This window comes from Calonectris borealis, chromosome 21 (genome assembly GCF_964195595.1).
Source record: "Calonectris borealis chromosome 21, bCalBor7.hap1.2, whole genome shotgun sequence".
Taxonomy (NCBI): Eukaryota; Metazoa; Chordata; class Aves; order Procellariiformes; family Procellariidae; genus Calonectris; species Calonectris borealis.
Window position 1 is genome coordinate 7886854 of NC_134332.1, and position 16815 is coordinate 7903668.

The 16815-nt window shown below is 42.1% G+C and overlaps 1 protein-coding gene across 5 annotated transcripts in view; it reads right to left on the minus strand.

Moving 5' to 3' along the window:
- Positions 1 to 1217: 1217 nt before the first annotated feature.
- Positions 1218 to 16815, minus strand: part of AK8 (adenylate kinase 8) — a 73014-nt gene continuing 57416 nt past the window's right edge. For 4 of the 5 annotated variants that reach the window (XM_075170619.1, XM_075170617.1, XM_075170621.1 and 1 more), the window contains 2 exons: positions 4427 to 4507; positions 1224 to 1824 (listed from right to left, as the gene is read on the minus strand). In XM_075170619.1, coding sequence (XP_075026720.1) covers positions 1578 to 1824; positions 4427 to 4507 — 328 coding nt within the window. In that variant the 3' untranslated portion in view covers positions 1224 to 1577. Of the gene's footprint in view, positions 1825 to 4426; positions 4508 to 16815 lie in introns of all 5 variants that reach the window. The other variant, XM_075170618.1, reaches the window with a different exon arrangement.

Genomic DNA, 16815 nt, shown 5'->3' on the forward strand with positions numbered 1-16815 from the left:
CCACCCCTCAGCCGGGCACTACGAGCTGGAATTTCTCAGCGCAAGAGGCACAGAGGACTCGGCTTGTGTTGCTGGTGCCAGAGGATTTGGCTTTCTTAGATTTCAAAGACATTCATTTTGAGATTTTTTTAAAGCTGCCCTCAAGGCTAGAAAGTCCAATTCCCATTCACCAAACCCCTCAGAGGTATTGAAAATTCTGACCCTAACCTCTCCCAAAATGATACAATATCCCCATAGCCATCTGGATAACCAGGGTCTTCCCACCTGAATTTACGCTACAGGTGTGACGATGGAATTTGGCATGCGCATCCCTACAGCACTCCATATAGACCTAGACACACACGATTAAAGGCAGTAACAAAGACCCAAACTTATTTACAGCAATAGGATCAGAGAAGTCATCTAAAACCAAACGGCTCCTGAAGGCCTGCCCTCCCCGACAGGACAAGGCACGTCCCTCCTGCATCTTCCCAGATACAGAGGCTTCCAGGAGAAAGTTGAAACTCCTCCCCATCCCCTGCTCAAGGGGAATTCACGCTCATACACAAGGGAGAAATAAGGGAGACATAATAGAGGCATCAAACTCAGTGCTCCTTGGAAGCACAACAGCAAATCACACCCCTTCCACAGAAGCATTAAGGATGTGCATTTCAGACTCCAGCCTCCGGAGTCGGAGCTAGCTAACAGAGTGCTGTGCTTTTTCCTGTTAAGAAAGACTTACCTGAGCATTTACTGCAGCCAGATCCAGCCAGAGCAAAAAAATCCAGGCACCGACCTGCCCAGCCACAGCTCAGCCAGGGCAGCCACTGAGGAAAAGAGAATTTAGTAATAGATCTGCTCCTGCAGCTCGTTATGTCCTTAATTGGGTTCTGAAAGGGATGAACCTGCAACCAGTTTTCTATGGCTCTGGATATTTTTTCCAGTTGTTCTGAGTCTTTCTGCCTGGCCACAGGGCGGGACTGCAGAACAGGGTGACGGGGATGGGCAGTGCACCTGCAGAGTGTTTTGTCAGAACTTTTTAAGCAATCTGAATTAACAAGGGAGCAAAAACCTCTGCACCCTGGCCTCAAAACACTGCAGTTGTCTTTGGGGAAAGCGCACTGCGGAGCTGCAAGCTTCGTTTTTCTATTTGCTTTTGTGTTTGCTTGCAGCAGAGTGTGACAGTAAGCCAGACAGGTAGTGCGTGTGTAGTTTTAGTGGAGAGCACAGAGTCAATTAAGACACAGACACATCTAATAGCTTTAATGCTCCAAATTGCTTCATGGGTATTACATAGTTACGACAAAACTACTATTCACTGAATCACAGAATCAGAAAAAGATATTTGAATTAAACACAGGAACTTCCTTAGCCACAGTGCTTCATACCTTGGATCACAAAACAAAAGCAGAAAAAATTTTCCCTAAATTTCCCCACAATTTCTTACTCTCTGTACTTCACTCAGCCTTAGTGAGCTTCAACTTTAACACAGCTTGGCTGACTTCTTCACCTGTGATACCCTGCCACTTCAGTGACTGGACTGCAAACATTACAGGGAAAAGTTTAAAATCAGCTGTTCCAGAAATCATCCTTATTAATTACAAGCTTTTTAATTTTTTGCATGGAAGGGGCTTAATGATAGAGCTTTCTATAAACTCAAAGACAACGTGAGGATCTTGGTCAGCATTGACATGAAAGGCGTCTTCATAAAAGTCTTCCAGTTCCTTGGCATTCCTGTAATAGGTTTCCACGCGCTTCTCAATATTTTCTTCCGTGTCTCTAGGGTTCTGCCTGAGACGGGCTTGGATCTCTGGTGTGGGTGCCGGTCTGAATGTAGTGTGGTATCTGGAGATGAGATACAAATGCCACTGCTTCAGCTCAAGTTGAGGACACAGGGGCCATTTCCTAAGATACTCCATGTTTTTGCCTATCACAGTTCCTTGGAAGTGCCTCTTTCTACTCTAGGTTGGGGTTTTAAAACAATGATTGGAAATTTTAGGGCAAGTAATCTGTCATTCCTGCTCTCAAGAATCCTGGATACTGAAAAGCCAAGAGTTTCTCTTGACGTGACACAGAGAGAGTGCTGCTAGTGTTTATATACTTCACACGAGGTGTGGAGAAATCCCTATTACGTGCGCAATGCTCCAGTGTCAGAAGCCTCTCCAGATCTGTTCCATATCCAATCCCAAGGAAACATGTTTTACTTGTAATCTTTGATTCCTATCTTTAAAAAAGCATCTAAAAAAGCCTAACCTTAAACCTTAGCATCTGTTAAAAATCTTTGCTGTGGTTTACTGCTATGCTGATGCTGGACTTGAGTCAGGAAAAAACTGCCAAACTTTGAGTGCCTCCTCTGCACTGAATCAGTGAGCCCAAACATAGCCCTGTGTCCAGGCATCGCTGAAGGACTTGTAACTTAAAATGTGTTTAAGGCTCTCAGACATTGGGGACTTTCCTGCCACGATTCAAAAGTGCAGCAAGAGGGCTGGGATCACCAATATTAAATTTTGAAAGTATTTCCTATTAGCAGGCATGTGGCCAAGGGCTTCCAGCAAGCGGCAGAAGGGTAGTGGAAGCACAGCCCTCGCTCACACAGTCTCCAAATCATCACAAGCTTGAGCTTGAAAGACGGTATGCTTCCTCTTGATAAGCCACTACCAGTAGGGTTAATACTGTTAGTACTAAAGATCACTGGAAGAAATTAAGAAGACACAAGTACTCTACCTTGGTCTCTATTTCTGGGCAGATACCAGGTAGAATATAATTGCTAACATCTTTTTATAGTAGCTGAAGGTAAAAAGAGGTTAATTCATTCTGAGGTAGGTTTTGGTTATTTCTAATTTCCAAAATGCCAGAATTCGGCTCCCCTGAATTCACAGTCGTAGGTTCACTCAACTAGTCAGCAGGCTTCAGCAAGACAGAGGATTTTCATCACCAGAGTCCTGTAGCAGTGCCGCCGTCCAGCTCAATCTGCCCAGACAGCTGACACCAAAAAGAACTCTGACAATGTTTCTGCATTGCCAAAGGCTCCCAACAACCGCTAAAAACTCTTTTGCAAACATGTATTTAAACTTCCTGTCATGGTACTTCTACTTCTGAGTAAATGTCTCCTGTGCTCTAACACAAAACCAGTTTATCCCTCTTCCTGTACAGCCAAATTTTCTGAAACTGTTGGGATAGATGCAAAACGGAGGAGAGAAGCAGAGTCTCTGTGTTTCTGCACAGAACTGCATTACAGCTCCAGCTGGTACAACGATGTGGATGCAGAGTTCATTCCACATTAGGATTATTTAGAGTACAGCTGAAGGCCACCCTCTTCACTGCACTGTAGCCAGCGGTGCAAGTTTATCATAATGCTGAGGATTAGATACAGCATCTAAAACAATTCAATTCACAATGAATTTGGAAGGAATAAAACCCAGAGTTTGGAAGAAGGAAGCGTGTTAACTGGAGCAGATACTGAACAGGCTAATCCTAATGATAAGAAATGCAAAGATGCGTGAATGATTTGCTTCACACTGTTCATTTCTTCTGAACAACTGCATCACTTATTACTAAAAGAAAGAACAGTTACAGCAAATCACTGTTGCTGTCACAAGTTAATGTTGCACCTCGAGTGAGATGTCTGAATAATCATGTATCACTTTGGGACAAATCCAGTATTTATGACCTTAATCTTTGAGGGTTCAGTATTTGTCTTTGATTCAATAGGATGCATTTAACCATTAGAAAAGTAAAATAGTGGTTTAAAATATAAGTGTGGGGAATCATAAAAACAGCCAACAAGTGAAATTGCAAATCCACACCAGTTCCAGCAGGTATTTAGGAAGATTTTTCATTGTTACTTGTTCCCCAAAAAACAAGGGTGGAGAAGACAGTAAACCTGAAGGTCACTGGTGAAACAAGGTGATGTGACTGCCAGTGAGATGAACTGCCACATTTGAGAACTCAATCTTAGAGTGACTCAGTGACTCAGACGAGTTTGCTCTACTGAGCAGGAAATACATTAGTGTCTCACAGCAGACAGAACCATCACAGGAGCTGGGGGAAGTAAAATGCAAGTTTTCCATTTTCCCCGGCTGGGAAGCCTTCAAAATTCCCATGGGAATGTCTGAAAACCATCTGCATTTAGGCTAGGTTTCAGACATCTTCCCTCAGCATTATTTTACCACCCAATTTAGTTACCATTAAAATGTTAGGCCTGAGCTACTTGCTACTGTAGATTTCAGGCTCCAAGATTTTAAAATGCCCTATTCTGGGAACAGGAGCTTGCTGTAGCAGGTAGGTGGGTTGGTACTCGAGTAGCTATGAAAGTTTTAACTTCTCTTTTAAGGAATCCCTAAGCAAGACTACAATATTCCTGAATTTCCTTAGATTTCTATGAAGTCTATCTGGTGCTTTCATCTCACTGGCAGAAAAATGTTAAACATCAGACATGAGTGCTAACCTTTCCCCAGTGACGGGATCAATCCTCCGTTGAGACAGTCGTTCCATGATGCATTCATAGGGGAGATTAAAGAAAAATACCCTATGGAGAACACAACAATTAAGTGCATTAACATCCTGAGAACATCATTTGTGACCTTCAGAGTATGAGTTAATCCTTATCCAAACTAACGGCACACACAAATGTGGAAGTGACAGCACCACTCAAAACTGCAGCATCAGAAAATATTAGCGTATGCACAGGACCTCTCTTCTCTGGTTCTTCTCCTCACCTCTTGTTTAGTCTCCAAGCTCATCAAGGCAGAAGCTCTTTGACATGCAGTGTGTGTGGTGCTGTGTGCACTGACAGGCCTTAACGGGCACTGTGGACACCAGCGACTGAATTACAGCTGCAGCCTATCTCACAGTCTGTCATAGCTTGCTCACAATCCAGCAGTTACCTCTGAACTTCCTCTGGATCCAGCTTCCCAACCCAACTAGCAAATACAATCACAATGACATTCTGCAGAAGGTAAATAAAAAATTGCTACTGTTCCTGTCAAGGACAGAAAAAGAGCTTGTCTGCCAGTATTATGCATTCTTCCCTAATAACAGCACTGCACAACTCATGCCCATGAAAGGGATTTTCCTCTTGCTGTTTTAGTCCGCTTCCACTTCTTTTGCCCTTGCCTTCTCACACGGCCCCACAGTGTGAGTCCTCCTGTCTCCCACTCCTGTCCCGCATCCTTAAAAGCAGAATAAGTAATAGGACTTAATACGTGCCACATTACAATGCCGACAATTCCCCGTCCCTTCCGTCAGCATTGACCTGCAGAGAGCAGCGCCAGGGCACAGAAGGCAGCTCAGTACGGCATAACCCACTCGACAATCAGCCTTGCTGTTGAGACTGCTAAAGAGGAAATATTAATGCTTGATTTTAAGATCAAAATCCGCAATTCCCATTGAGTCTGAACATGACATAGCTGCTCAGCATCTTAAAAAGTCAGACCCTCAGTGTCAGCGGTGTGGGTTCCATGCTATGAACAGCTTTTCACCAGAGGATGGAGTGGGACTTGCCAACTCATTTCATACAGGTTACACAAAAGCCCTGATTTGAATCAAGGATGCAGAACCAGAAAATACTATACACCACTATTGACCCCAGTCACATTACACTGTTGCATATAAACTGTTGTGCCCATCTCATATTGACTCCTCTTTGGCATTTTGGTTCATTATAATGGTCCTGTTAATTTTATACACTAGCTCAAAAGCTCTTCAGCAGAAAATTCTCGACAGACTGCTGAGAATGAGCAGATGAGTCCCCTGTCCCCCAGCTATTGGAGACTATAGCAGATCTGCACAAAGATCACATTCAATGATTAAGTCAGAACAAAATAAAAAATAAGGCTTCCTTTGAAAACTTATGAAAATAAACTTTTACCAACTGAGCACGGCCTGAAGGCTGTAAATACATCTTTCTTTATAATACACCTTCTCCTGCTGCTGCCGTCAAGGCCAGGCTTCCTATTTTTGTTTTTGTCTGCCTCTCACAAAAAATACTGTATGCTTTAGACATTCACCAAAGGAACATTTTACACTGACTGGGTGGGATCAGACCAGATGAAAGGCTGAGCTTTACCTTGGCATGCACATAGCAGATTACTAGAATCCTTTGTAGGATTTAAAGTTATGAAAATCATCTCTCTTTTCAAATGTTTACAGATAATGACTTCTATTCACACTGTGGTAACAAAATAACAGCCAGGAATAAAACATTCAAGATCTCAGAGATTCCAAAGACAGGAAAAGAACAACAGTTTCAACACTCTTTTATCCCTTACACTCTTAACATTTTGTTTTTCTTTGTTTCTGTTGCCCAACAATGGCACAAAAACGTGATTGTCAGAACAGGTAACATCTGATGATGTGTCTCAAGATGAATATTCTAGTAGAGAGGAACAACATTTATACAGTCATGATAATTGATACGGCTTCCTATTATATTCTAAAATAAACAAAACCACTAAAAGATTATAACCTGGCATATCAAGAAAGCTTGTCGTAATTCATAGTTACTAACTCAAAAAGTATTATGGTATTTGAAACAGAAGAGCCTAAAAAACTCCACTTAAAAAGCTGCCAACAAAATGAACTTTGAAAGCCTTGTCTGAGATTCCCTTCTTTTTTATACAAGATGCTTCTTATTATCCAGTCTGGTGTCACCATTAAAGAAGAGTGCAGGGGGAAGATGTGGGAGAGTATAGACATCCCTGCTAATATGGATTTTTTTCCCCCACATGCATTGTGTAACAGCACACACAGAATATACTATACAACAGCACAAACTCCTAATCCAATGGTCCTTCCAGTGGAAGGTGGGATGCCTTACCCTGCCAGACCGTACATCTCCTATAGATAAAAGAAAACATCACTCCCCAGGGCTGTCAGTTTAAAATCTTTCAGAAGCAGGAAAAAAAGATGAAGAGGAAAAACACTGACAGAACTACCATCTAGGCTTAAAATACTTCCAATTAGAAAGCATTATTATTATTTTGAAGGAGACACATACCACACAGTCTATTATGCAGCTCCGGGAGGCTTACTCACGTGAGTAAAACCTATTTACATGTATGCACTCTCTGTGAAGTGTTAGCTTTGGGTATATGATACATCTCCTTCGGCTCCTCAAGGTATTTCTGAGCAATGTTTCGCCTGTATCCCTCTCTCAGGTTACTGTGACTCCGATCACATAACAAACTTGACCCTCCAACTGTACAGGTAACATGTTTGTTGGATTTCTCTTGGAAATCCTCGAAGATAGAGGGCTGCAACCGCGACCTTGATCCAGCATTTAGAGCAGTAACTGGAACAACTCCCTACAAGTACTGGATTCATCTCCAAGCAGAGCTTGGCCCCTTTCACATTCCAAGCGTAATTTTTTTCACATAAATGCATCCTCTGTAAAGCTCCCTTTAGGAATCAGTCAGGCTTTGTATGTTGTAATATGTCACAACTTCTATCAAGGGGAAATATGAAACAGATGTCATCAGAATTGGTAGACAGGGAGGCGAGGAAACACAGCCTCATATCAAAGTATACTACATTATACTGCTAGATTAGCATCTAGCGCAGCTTCTCTTTCAGAGTTGGCAAGCTGTTAGTTCAGCTCCGCAACGGGTGAATAATGTCAACCAGCAGCAACGCGAGGTGCGCACTGGGGAGGGCTGGGCGGAGATGCACCAAGAATCCTCACTCCCGCATCACGGGCTCAGCACCTACCTAGCGGCAACCAAAAATCATTGACATCCAGTTACAAATTGGTGTTCTGTGGGGTATAACTCGGTAGAGCCTCTCAGCCCAGGTCTCTGAGGACAAATGTCCCCCTAACTACCACTGAGTGGCAACATTGCTGCTAGATGCAGGACTGAACCCAAGTGATTCTTAAGCAAAGCTCTGTCCTCTCTCTCCTTTGTTCTCTCTCCCAGGAGAGGGATGTGAGAGAAGGTCCAGTCCTGTCAGCTGGCTTTCACACATAACAAAACTGTGAACACAAATGTTAAAAGGAAAAAAAAAATCTTGTGTCAGAATCCTGCCTTTTCCTCACTGTACTTGACATCGCTTATCTAATCTATTACAGCTTTCAGATCCATTAGAGAGATTAAATTCCAACAAATTAATAATGTTGATGACACCTTCACTGTGTACCTAGTCAAATGAGAACTAGTCGCCTTTGGATGACGATGAAATATATAAGGCCTCTAACAGCTGGAATATAACATTATTTTCCTACCAGCCATCTGGCATTCCAAAAGGGTATTGCACAATCGCTTCTGGCTTCTGACTACTCAGACAGCGTCGTCTAAGATCCTAGAAGTCACCAGGGCATCCTGATGGCTTCCCTTCGGAAATGGAGAGAGGGGAAGCTAAAAGTACGGGTGGCAGAGGTTTTATTTCACACCTGATCGTGAGACAGCATTTTTGGAAAAAATGTGTCACAACCATACAATAAGTGAAGAAAGGTTTTTTGACCTACACTACAGCATTCATCTAATCCTGAACTGCATTTGTTCCAGATGGCAACCAACCTAGTTAATCCAAGTTATTAACAAGTGACAGTGCTCAGAGTTGTCCTCAGGAGAATTTTTTTTGGTGGTGGTTTTCCTGTTTTGTGGATATAATGTCACTGACTCAAAGCACCTATAATGGAAAAATGATGAGTGTTGCCATAAGACTAGCAAGTGTGCCTGAATTCTGATATCACTGAGCTAGAGATTAAAGCACGCTCCTCCTGCATACTGACAGTCACCTTCTAGGATGGCTCCGCTGTCTTGCCAGCTGCCTTCACATCTCAAGAGAACTAAAGCTCTGCCTGTAAGCCACGGCCTTCCGCTGGTTTTGGTCCTGTAATTTAAACATAGCTCTTTTATGAGGCTGACCTAGATGGATCTAGGTGTTGCCTGTTCTAGACCTGAGCTATTTACTTAGGTCAAATTCTCATCCTTGGCGTTTCCCATTACCTGGAGTTGCTCTGGATTGACATTGGTGGAGGGGAGCCCGAAGCCAAGCCCTTTCTGCAAAATTATTGTCTGTGAAATTTGACCTATACCATTAAATCTAATTGAATTCACATCTTGTTTTTATTTAAGGATGAAAAGTGTTGCAACGTGATATCTGAGACAGAATCCTGACTCCCTAGCTGGCTTTTAAAAACAGAGATTACTGACTTGCTTGTGGCTATATCAGGGCCAGGTCAACCCCTGCAATAAAGTTAGGATGCTTGAATTAAAAAAAAATACAACACCAAACAACACTGCGCCACTTTTAATGTAGCATTTAAACTTTTGAGTTGAAACTGCAACTTTAAAAATAGTAAGCTATTAATCTTTCCCTTATTTTCTTGACCCCTATGTATCTTCTCCCTTGTAGGCAGGTACCAGCTGCCATATTCCCATTCTTCACGCTCTGCACTCTGCAAAAAAAAGAGGCCCCTGCTGGCCAATTCTTGTTTAAAATTGTGCATAATTGATAGTGGCAAATCTACCCCAGCTGTGTCTAAAACCTCTCCAGGGGCAAGAAAAACACTCTCTGTGACTGTCATTAACTACTAAATTAGCAAGTGCTCCTGGCAGTTTACAACGTACCACATCAGTCTGCTTTAAAAAAAAAAAAAAAGAATGTGAAGATCAGATGCCTGTGTGATCTCAAAGTTACAGCAAACTTTGCCGGAAACGTTGACAGAACCCCCGCTAAATCAGAGCAAAAGAGAACGTGAAAGAGAGAGAGCGCAATAGAAAGAGCGAGGAAGGAGAGAAGAAAGGAGAGGAAGGGACGCAAAGTAACCCTCTTTTCCAGGCAGACAAATAGAAAATGTCAAATTCAAGGCTAGAAAATTGAGCCTTTCATAAGGCACAGAACATCTTACTCAATATGGAGATATCAATACAATGTTATCTGATGCTATGGCACAATTCCCCGTGGAAAATAACTCTCCTGGAGGACTTAGTTCTGGCAATGCAATGGCTACAATTTTTGTAATTGAGATGTAAAGCTGAAAAAGAGATGAGGCTGTTGAAGTGTATGGATGCAGTAGCTCTCTAAAAGGCTACCACAGGTAAAATCCTTATGTGATCATTGGCACAAATGCAAGCTCCTCCCTTTGGTTCATAAAACAGAGCCAAAGCAGGCGGAGGAGACAACACAGTTCTCGCAAAAGGATGGAAAAGCCTTGGGGGGCATTATGGACTGAACTGGCAGAGAGACAAGTACCATCTCCAGCAACTGTCCTGAATTCGGCTCAGCTGTAAGACCCATTGTTAAAATTGACCATGTTTTTTTGTTTTAAAAGTTTCTAAAATGCATAAAACTCTACAAACTCCTGGATCATACAGGGATCACAAGCCAGACAGGGGTGGGACAGCAGGCTTGGCCAAAATACAAGAAAAATCTGCATTGCAAAAAGGTCTTTTTCTTGGGTAGCACCATTGAATTATCACAATATCATGGCAAATCAAGTTAGTGGTTCTAGCTGACAGGTACAAGGAAGTTCAGATTTGAATCCCAGTGACTAATCCCAGCTAAAACCCAGGTCATCTTGTCTTTATTGACTTTCTAGCCAGAGATACCTGACTTGGATCGATCAGTTCCCCTAAAGAATGCTCCCTTTCCCGTAGTATAAAGTCACCTTGAACCTGAAACCTTGGCTAAGCCTCTTCTCAAGAACCAGGGGCCCAGCCACTGGATCCTGAGCACATTATATTTCCATAATTACATTCTGCATCCCCAAATCCCCTCTTAAAAATTAAACTGGTTACATAGATCTCATCTACCTTTTCCCCAGTCTTGTTCAGGTTTCTCTCAATGCAGCTACCAACCAGGTACTTTGCCCATGGGTAACCAGACTACAAATGATCTTCTGAGGCTGCGCTACTGACTGGACATGGATCTTAATTCATTTCCTACCCTAAATACCGCTTCTGCATGTCTCTGCAATGGATGAAATGATTATGATTATCTCTTATTTATGGAAGGAGCTGTTGGGAGGTTTTATTCACTGATGTCTTTCAAATTCTGGCTTATCTTCTGATGAAAGATGCTTGATTCTATTTTGGGAAGTAATTTCACCCTCTAGGTTTTGGCCATAAGGGAAAATACATTGCATAAACACTAAAACACAGGTTAATCGGCACAAGTGTTTTGCTCATTGAGCTCCTATAATGATTCATGTGATGACAAGCTATTTCCAGACACCGGATTTTTCTTTTCAAATGGATGCATTTCTGTCGAATAACTACAAAAGGCAGCTAAGTGGGGCATTATTCCCAGGACATGGCTTCTGGCCAGGGGAGCGAGATGAACAACAGCCTTCGTAGCTGCAGATGTTCCTTCCCTTCACCAGCAGTGCAGAGTAATGACTCTGTTAGATCTTTTCCACCCACCAGTTAGATGTGCTCAGCCTCCAACAGCCCAGACAGCCAAGGTGGCAGAGTCCCTCCCGCATCCCACCCCATCAGCCTGGTATCTCAGCAGCATCTCAGCGGGTGCCACACCAGCTTACGCAGGGGGAAGAGGCGCAGTCCTGCTGGGTAGCACTGTCTGTCGGTTTTACAGAACAATGGGCTGGATCTCGAGCTGGGATAAAGCAAAGTAGCTCCACTGGCGTCATGCAGATTTACACCAGCGAAGAACCCCAGGCCTTTTGGCAGTGAGAGCCATTCCACGCGACAGTGGTCTGAAGAGCTACCGGCTGTGTAAACGTTACATAAGCACAGCGAACAGCACACATATACAGAGCAAATGTTTTCATACTAGGGCCTTCAATGCATTTTTAAAGCTTCTTTTGAGAAGGCAATATTAACTCCTTCCATATGTAATAAGTGGCTTGGATGCATTAGTACCTCCATTCAAAACTGCTTTACATTTCTCCCCTCATTTTTATTCTTTGCCTCCTTCTTACTCTCAGCTGTTATTCTAGCATCTTTGCATTCCCCCTGGAGTTCATTCCAGCGGTGCTTTATGAATTACAGAATAAGATGGCAGCCAGCACTGCTTTAGAGTAATGTGGCTGGCACGATTTCCACTATCCTCAAGGTTAATCAAACTCAGTCTCAGATAATCAAAAGCCTCTGCAGCCCCAGAGGCCCGAGGTCAGGAACCTGAACCCACTTCCCCAAACGCAGTCATGTTTCCTTAGATGCTTGCAACCCTCCCCTGCAATAATTAGATTCTGCAAAGCAAATCTTGAGTGGAGCAAGAACTCCAGGGTTAAGCACTAGCAAACTCATAACTGATGCCTTTGCTACCTGCAAAGCTGTCTGCAGCTTTTCTCTAGTACCTCCTGCTTCTAACCAGGAAACCTATACTTTTCTTCTTTATTAAATAAATGGAATCAAATTTATAGTAAATGATGTTTAATCTGAAGTGTTCCTATAAAATGCTACATTAAACTCCCCCCATCCCATCATTTAAAGACTAACTTTTGTTGTTGGTAGGGTATTTGGTATATATAATAAAATAAATAAAAGAACTGACACCAAAAAAGTGTATGATTTGGGGGCAAGGGGAGGGAATAAAAGAATGGATTATAATGTGTCATTTTATATATGTGTCAAAGGAAACCAATTTCATAATAGGGAATAAAAATTCCCTGTTTAAATACTGTCAAATAAATCCTCAAATGTAATAGGGTTCACTTCTGGGGAAAAGAAAACTAAATCTGATTAAATATTAATGTGGCGTAGTATTAATTAAGAGAGAAAAAAGTCCATCAAGAGAACCCCAATATGTTTACTGTGTCCCCAGGAAGCTGGAAAATTTCACAATCAAGTGTGTAAATGTTCTAAAAAAGGGTCCTGAATATTTTATGAATATTTGTCATAAAACAGAAATAATAACCACTGTGCAGAGCTATTAGAATTAATATTTATGCTGCCTGCCATGAAATATTCATGGGGACAGAGAAAGGGGGGCCCGTAAGACAAGAATTAATTTACATTGGGCTTGGTTTACCCGCTGGCTTGATGTTTAAAGACGGGTTGACAAGCCTCCATATGAATCCGTCAGTCACTTGCAGCAGTAGGTGGGGTGAAGGCAGGGGGAGGCGGGGGGAAACGGGTCCAAGCTGCTGACAGCTCACAGATTGAGTTTCTGACAGCCCTTAAAAAACCTAAACGGCCCCCCACCTTTTTTTCCTTCTTCCATTGCCCAAGGCGCTCTGTACTGCCACCGTTCATCCGATCTCCCCTTCCATCTGCTGAAATTAAGGAATTAATGAGCGCTATACACTTTACAGCGGGCCCCAGGAATGTTTACTGGTGATTAAATTATAATGCAGCCAAGCTGTATAATTCATGAACCAATTAAAGGAAGTGTTAGTTGATTTGATGGGATGAGGACGTACAAAAAGCATTTAACTAATAGGGAACCGTGGGCTGCCGGTTGCTTTGGCTTTCTCGGATTACGCGGCTAATTGCTCTGCTTTATAGGGCTGTCACAGATAGCCATACATATTTCATTGTTCTCAAATACTTCAATTGTTTGCTTCCGTGTTGCTGCTGTAATATGTAGAAGCCCAGCCAAACTTCAGTGTAGTTAAAGCACTACTCTGCAAAAGCAGGTTGCTTCAGGAGGAGGGAGGAAGGAGAGGGGCAGAAGGAGAAGGCTGGCTGACAAAGGAGTAACTTAAAGCCTCAGAGTTAAATGTCACTCAGCAATTACATGATTAAAAGGTGCAACATATGATAGTCTTTTGTTTTACAACTTTTTGGACACTAATATTCTATGCAGACTTCACTGCAGAGAAAATATTGGTACACTAAGCTGCATTTTTTTTTTAATACTGAGGAGCAAAAGAAGAAGGTGGAGAGGGAAGTGTATGTAAAAAAATCCAGCAGGGAGGAGCTAGATCGCTGTGGTTATCAAGAATAATACATTGTGTTTTAACTTACGTGGTTCAATATTCTAAAATACATGAGAGATGAAGGAGGTTGAGGTTGATTTCCCATCTGGGAGAATGCTCAATGTGTAATTCAGAGAGCTGCTGAGTCGTGCTAGCTAGTCATACCAACAACTTCAGTTTATTACACAAGGAATGGGAGAATTTACCATTTCTGCTGTTTTACAAAGCACTCCCCCCGCAGCTGACAGGCCTTAGGATCTGATGAAATGGATTCTCTTGATTTGAAGAGGTCTATCAGTCAAGTTACTCCTGTCCTCAGTCAAAAACAGGCACGTTCTTCTAGCAATGAAATTCCCAACCGATATATAGAAGTACATGTATTGCTGAAGAAATTAGGTACTATCAGATAAACATCACAAACACATGCACTAACTTGTGGTTAGACCCTGAAATCCATTGAATAAAGAACAAGCTGGGTAAATATGCTATTTCTGTAGCTCAGTGATGAAGACTGTGAACTTATACCTAATGAGGTATATTGTCACCCGCCTGAGGAACACTGTGGTAAATCTTGACCTCCTGTCTAATTTAGAGCTTTACATTTCCAAGTGTTGTACAAACACCAACCAAATGACTTTCAAAATATCCTATTATGTAAAGCTTATAATCTGGTTCATCCCTTTCCTCGCACCCGTTCTCTCCAGGATTTGGCTTTGGAAAGCAGTCCCGCGGCGTGCCCTCACTGACGCCCTGGTATGTGCCTCTTCTCCTCATGTGCTCCACCCTACAGCCCAGAGCATGAAATCCCCTCTCCAAATCTGCCCACTCCAGAGAAACAAGAGGGTGTGCTGGTCTGCCAGAAGCAAAACTCTGCACAAAACCACACTAGTTTTAAGAAAGGTTTTGTTAAGTAGGGGCAGCCAACACCTGATGGCTCAGGATAACTCTTCAAAACGTGCCAGCTTCACTTTGACATTCCAGTTATGAACCATCTCCCAGCCAAGCACCACAACACTAAAGTAAGAAAATCCACCTCTGCCCTCCTGTTGGAATTGTTCTGTTTTGCATAAAGAATTACATCAAACCATAAAAGCAGAATATCTTTGCAGTCCAATGCAGGTGTTCACCAGGGAGGCAAGAGACTTACATTCAATGAATACTTACTTTTTTCTAAAAAGCAGAGCAAGCCTAAGAAGCCCCAGAGAGAAGGAGCTGAATGTCCCATTTCCCAGGACAGCAGTCAGATTAGCAGGCTGGGGGTTGTCCAGGTGGAGAAACAGGTGGGAAAAAAAATCTTGGGATACTAAAGAAAAAAGATTTCTTGTATAGCTTGACCCTGATGTTAAAAAGGCAGTATGCCAGAAAAAGAATTATTTTAAATAATTTCCTTTATTCAGAACTACTATATATTGTTAGTTTGTCCCTAGCTTCTGGGTTAAGTAATGCAAAACTTTGGCTTAAGACATTAGTTTAATAGGCAGTCTCCAAAATAAGGGATAATGACATCAGTTACACAGCAGGAAAACTTGCCATTAACCCACTGTGTGGTTGAGTAAAATGGAAATTGGATTGCCTGTTCTAGAAAATAGAAAGGTTAAATTGTCTGGGAGATAAAGTTGATCCTAAACTCACCTAAGTGGGCAGTGCCTAGGATCTGAAATCTGACTAGCCAGATAATCATCTGGATAGTTATACACTCAATTGAAAGCCAACATGTGATCTTCGTAGGCTTTGAATTATACCACTGTTGATTATACACATCTGCAATTTGGTAAAATCCGTTAAATACATTTATGACACTTAGCACCTGGGATAACAACAAAGTGTGTGTGTGTGTAGGCAAACTAAATGACCTCACGTACTGGTCCCAGAAACAGAGAGCTGCATCAACGTGGGCCTTACATGGGGAAAAAGCAGAGGTGAGACGCAGACCCAGGAATCACTTTCTGCCAATGATTGCTAACAGGAAACGTCAGAACTTGGCAATGTCAAGAAATCAGAGGCACTGCAGCAAATATTTTCTTTGTTGCTTTTGAAGTGCCCTGGATACAATCAATCATACCGAAAAAACCTCCTATACTTTGGTTCAATGTGGAAAGGACTATTTGCATTTCAATATGTTCAACTTATCCTGCCAATAAAAACATGGAATCATGAAGAAGAGATCAGGCCACTGGAGTGAAAAACAAGAGATGACATCCTGCAGACCTTTCAGATAAAACAGCTCCTTGCTTGTAACATTTCTGTTGATGTCCCAATATTTCTGAATGATTGGGTTTTCAAATGAGATCAGTCAGCATGCAAATGAAGAAACAGGATCAAGACATCTCCCATATCTGATTGGATAGAGGAATTATCAAAAGACCCTTTTTTCATATGAAATTTCCATCACAAAAGGTCAAACTTTCAACTCCCATTACTTTTGCTAACTGCATTTCACTGTGCCTGCCAGCTCATTGCTGCTGCTGTTTTCAGAGCAAAAAAGAGAAGTAACAAATGATTACATCTTCTCCCACATCTGTCATACAGGATGGACAAACATTTTCTAATCTTATTCTATTTTTCTCTACAGCCCTCAAAATCCTTGCAGCCAAAACATCTCTTCTAACCTGATTAGCTATTCCTAGGTTGTTTTTATTTTTCTTACAGGTTCTCTTCTTATTTTTTAGCCTACAGACTGACAAGAGCACCAGCTGTGTTGCCAGAATGGTTTGTTCTACAATTTGGCCATTTAAAATACTTTTTGATTTTCTAAAATATATTTCCTTGTGCTGTCTGTCTGGATTGATGCCTAAATACTCAAGTAATGTATGTTCCAGAAAAACAAAAGACAGAGAAAGGGAGCATCATTCCCCTCAAAATTCTCACATAGTTGTATTTTTCCTTCCAGTCCATCCCTGACAACAAACGCTGCCTGGCCTTCTGTAGATTTTGATCCATTCCTCTAGTGAACAGATCATGGCCTGAGACTCCACGGCTTTGCCCCGCCTGCTCAAAACACTCAGCTGATGCAA